Source organism: Polyodon spathula, chromosome 12 (assembly GCF_017654505.1).
Source record: "Polyodon spathula isolate WHYD16114869_AA chromosome 12, ASM1765450v1, whole genome shotgun sequence".
Classification (NCBI taxonomy): domain Eukaryota; kingdom Metazoa; phylum Chordata; class Actinopteri; order Acipenseriformes; family Polyodontidae; genus Polyodon; species Polyodon spathula.
In genome coordinates, this window is record NC_054545.1 from 19,353,321 (window position 1) to 19,358,239 (window position 4,919).

The window sequence follows — 4,919 nt, forward strand, 5'->3', positions numbered from 1 at the left end:
AATACATTAAAACTATTGCTCATATAATTATTAATTTATTATATTTTTATTTAGATTGGCCAGTTATTTTACCCCGTTTCTCTCCCCAATTTAAATGTCCAATTACACTCCCTCAACGCAGCAACCCCCCAAAACAGCAGGAAAAGGAATTGCCTCTTTATACCCAAGAGCTTGAGAGAAGATGTAACCTGAAGGAAAAGGCCAGCGCTGCAGGGTCCTCTAACTCACTGAGCACCGGCCTATAGGGTCTGCTAAAGCTTGATAAGAAGAAACAGTCCCTGCCCATTTTGCTTTCATAGCCTGTGGTATATAGTCTGAACGATATACCTATGTATGCTATACCAGCTTTAAAATTTTTTTATAAAAAAACATTTGGTATGTTGCTCAGGTTCCACAGAAGCTGAACTCCAGGGCTGGATTAGCCTATACGCAAATGACGCTATAGTGTAGGGCATTCCTTCTCGATTATAGCACTGAGTCTCTCACGCAAGTAGCTTCCTACTAATGTATAACACCAAATGTCCGACACACTCTACCTCCTGGGAGAGATTCGCCCCTAGTCCTACGTCAGAGGCGTCAGTCTGCAGGACGTATGACTCAGGCTCAGTTTACGCATTCATTTATATCAGTTTTAGGGCCAATTTAAAAACCTGTCCTGTCTCAAATGTGCACAGTATGCCTCTTTACATTTTAGAAACTTTACTTTAATTAGGGGGTTGGAATTTTAGAAAAAGTCAGGTAAAGGTAAACGTGTACAATGTGGGAGGCTGAGGGAAATTCAAATGTGGATCCATATTGCACCATTTTGTGTTCTGCATTCCCACAGGTGTTTGAATGCAAATTCAAAGGATCATTAATAACCATGAGACTGAATTATGATCACACACATGTGATTTCTGTCGAACGGTACAAGGCAAAAAGACATTACTAGTTTAACAAGCCTCATGTCTGGGGTACCCTGGTTGTTGTGGAAGAGTGAGTATGTAGGTGGCCCTCAAAATATGGCTTGGTGTAGGTCCCCAACTCAGGGTCAGATTGATCAATCTGCCAATAACACCATTATCCATAATAGGACCCCCAAAATATGGGTGAGTGTCGAGCCCTGTAATGGGGACCGCCACACCTATATATTTGTGTGCTATTTATGATTTATTGTATTGTAATGATTTATGTATTGTATAGGATGGTGAAACGATAATATTATTATGTATTATTTGTATTATTATTGTGTGGCAGGATGAGCAAGGTACTGTCCGCCAAGTTACTGTTTTGTTATTTATATTTTGAAATACCTCGTGAGAATGCGGGACTGTCAACTACTGATTGTTTAACTAACTGACAGTGAGGCAGCCTTGGTAAATCCATGCAGAATGTGACAGAGGGATAATACAATAATTGATAGCTAGCTAGTCCCTCGTCACAAATATAAAAACCTCTGTAGTTTGGCTGCACGGTGTTGAGTGGGTTCGCGAGTGGAGAATGGGTGGAGAGGTAAAAAGAAGAAAATAACAATTGCTATATTTAGATTTATACTTGTTGATTTGTTCCGTGTTTTGTTTTGGCCATTGTGCTCTGTTGTTTCGTGTAAAGTCTTTTGTTTTGTTCAGCTGTTTATTTTATTATTTAATGAAGTGCTGAGTACTTTATCATCTCAGTTTTGCCCTGCCATTGCTTGTTTGTTTTGGTTTCATTTCCCAAGTTTGACATCACCCTTCCAGCCATCCAGATCACCTTTAATCCGACTCTGCTAATATCAAAAGCACTTTAAATTGACAAAAGAATTTAGTTAACATGCTGCTGTTTGCTACTTCCTGTAACACAGCATCTGCCATAAACACTTGTGTAAAGGGTCCGTGTGACAGCCTGTGTATATTTGTTATGTTTACTGCTGTGGTCTGTGCGCTAGGGCACTGTAAATGATTGAAACGTCTCTTTGCGAACACAGGCTTTGTGGAAAGATTGTTTTCTCTGACACTAATCCCTATGAAATGCCTGAGTGTCTCCTGTTTATGTCAGAGATAGTTGTTAAGTCCAATTAAAGTGCAAAATCGCCAAGGAAGGCATTAAGAATTTACGTCCCCTAGAGTATTTCTTTAAAGACTTTCCCATTCATTATAATTTAGACAGCAGCTCCTACATTTCTTACAGCTCTACAGTCAGCAGTCTTTTTAGCCGAATACACTTTGTTTAGCTGTTTAGCAGTCATGCCTACAGTGCTGACGGTGTACCATTAATTATTTTGAATAGTGTTACTGTATGAACAGTAACACATTCTGCAGTGTTCTATAATTAGTGTAACAAACTGTCAAGTTTAATGAAGGTTACAAAGCACTACTTTTAGTGTAACAGCAGGTAGCAAACTATACTGTATAAAAGAGTTTCTATAACTCTGAGTGGGTTGTGAGTCAAAGAAATAAAAGGGATCACATGTTATTTAAACAATTAGATTTTCATCCTAGTAAATTCCCTCAAATATATTGTAATTTGATACAATAAAGTCCACCAGGGAATCATTTTAATGAGCTGAATCGGTTTTAATTAATTGGTAAGCTGATCATTTCCTCCTGGGTTATAATAGTGAGCTCGCCTCTGGCTCAAGATAATATTCTCCTGGCAGATAAAGACAAAGGAGTTCTGTGAATGCTGTGAAAGCCGCAGGCTGTCTCTAGCGCTTAAACTCCAGACCTGATAGTGTAGGTATAACGCATGCATACATGGATCACATTTGTCAGTATCGTTAACTCACCCTTTTAACATTTATCAGTTACAAGCAATCTGAATCTGAAATCTGATCTATATTATAATAACATGGATCATTTTATTAGGAAATGCGCTGGCTGTAAAATCACTGCCAGTCTTTAAAATAGTACTTCGTGGCACCCTGCTGGGGAAGGCTGTGCAAACAGGCAGGCAGCGATTGCAAATCCAGGACGCATGGCAGAGAGGCATGGGAATGTGAAGCCTGCACTGTGGAGCAAACACACCCCTTGCTGTGTGTCACATATGTAACAGATACCTGCTGCTGCTCCACACTGCTTTGCATTGTGATGCTTCTATTAATATTTCATAGACACGACATATTGTTGCAAATGTCTTTTCAAATCCAAAAGACTACGGGTCATTAATCATACATGACATTGCAAACAAAGACATGCAACCTACTGTCACTGCTTAGCATTGCAGCATGGCTGTAGTAAAGCAACTGGTTAACTGCAAAACTACTAGCAAATTTACAATGGTAAACTTTACATGTGTTTAATTGTGTGGGACCCAGCTAAAAGAGATAATAACACCACAACAGGAGGTCTTTGAATTCTCTGAATGTATCTGCTCAGAGGTGCGGGAACTAGGCGTGTGGGGGTGCCTGAAGAACAGCAGTGCTGTGCACATGCTGGTGCGATGATAAACCCTGCTTGTTTCGTGAATCTTACAAGCTGTGTTACACCTAATGCCCAGTGATGGCAACAGCATTGAACGACCCCTAGGCGGTGATGGCATGGCATCCCCAGGCGGTAACCAACAGGCATCTCCGGGCAGTGCGGAACAGGCAACCCCGGGTGGTACAGGACAGGCATCCCCGGGCAGTGCGGAACAGGCAACCCCGGGTGGTACAGGACAGGCATCTCCGGGCAGTGCGGAACAGGCAACCCCGGGTGGTACAGGACAGGCATCTCCGGGCAGTGCGGAACAGGCAACCCCGGGTGGTACAGGACAGGCATCTCCGGGCAGTGCGGAACAGGCAACCCCGGGTGGTACAGGACAGGCATCTCCGGGCAGTGCGGAACAGGCAACCCCGGGTGGTACAGGACAGGCATCTCCGGGCAGTGCGGAACAGGCAACCCCGGGTGGTACAGGACAGGCATCCCCGGGCAGTGCGGAACAGGCAACCCCGGGTGGTACAGGACAGGCATCTCCGGGCAGTGCGGAACAGGCAACCCCGGGTGGTACAGGACAGGCATCTCCGGGCAGTGCGGAACAGGCAACCCCGGGTGGTACAGGACAGGCATCTCCGGGCAGTGCGGAACAGGCAACCCCGGGTGGTACAGGACAGGCATCTCCGGGCAGTGCGGAACAGGCAACCCCGGGTGGTACAGGACAGGCATCTCCGGGCAGTGCGGAACAGGCAACCCCGGGTGGTACAGGACAGGCATCTCCGGGCAGTGCGGAACAGGCAACCCCGGGTGGTACAGGACAGGCATCTCCGGGCAGTGCGGAACAGGCAACCCCGGGTGGTACAGGACAGGCATCTCCGGGCAGTGCGGAACAGGCAACCCCGGGTGGTACAGGACAGGCATCCCCGGGCAGTGCGGAACAGGCAACCCCGGGTGGTACAGGACAGGCATCTCCGGGCAGTGCGGAACAGGCAACCCCGGGTGGTACAGGACAGGCATCTCCGGGCAGTGCGGAACAGGCAACCCCGGGTGGTACAGGACAGGCATCCCCGGGCAGTGATGAACGCCGGTATGCACACCTGGCATTCAATCTTCAGCTTCTGGGCTTCTGCTTCCTTGTTCCAGCATGTTAGCAGGTGTGTACTTCTGACCAATGTAGCAAACACAGGAGTAATGGACACACACACACGCTCCGCCTGTGCCTGTTACAGTACGCTTAATTGTGAAATATCTTGAAATAACTATTTTTAGACCATGAAAAAAGCAACATTTGATTCTATAGATAAATAAAATAGATATATAAATATTTTACATCACTTTTGTGTTGCCAGAGACTCATACCATAAGTTTTTTGGAAAGATCTGAAAATGTACCAACATGTTGTGCCTCTGTCTGTACCAACCTGTTGTGTTTGAGTGTGAACAGCAGGGTACATTGGTTCAAGAGTGGCACTGCCTGATGAACTCTTTAGGTTTTCTCGAAACATTTCAAGGTTGTTTTTTCTTATAAAGATATTATATTAATGGC

General features: G+C 45.0%; 1 protein-coding gene across 1 annotated transcript; it reads right to left on the reverse strand.

Moving 5' to 3' along the window:
- Nucleotides 1–942: 942 nt before the first annotated feature.
- LOC121324351 (extensin-1-like) lies at nt 943–4,439 on the reverse strand. The gene is made up of 2 exons (XM_041266094.1): nt 3,522–4,439; nt 943–1,044 (listed from the first exon to the last, which is right to left on the reverse strand). The coding sequence occupies exons 1-2, from the start codon at nt 4,437–4,439 to the stop codon at nt 943–945; spliced, it is 1,020 nt and encodes a 339-aa protein (XP_041122028.1).
- Between the last annotated feature and the right edge of the window lie 480 nt (nt 4,440–4,919).

Bases quoted from the DNA above. Each gene is read 5' to 3' on its own strand.
- LOC121324351 (XM_041266094.1), bottom strand. From the start codon at position 4,439: ATGCCTGTCCTGTACCACCCGGGGTTGCCTGTTCCGCACTGCCCGGAG. The intron at 1,045-3,521 runs GTTGGTTACCGC...TGTTATTGGCAG, and splicing joins CGCACTGCCCGGAGATGCCT to ATTGATCAATCTGACCCTGA.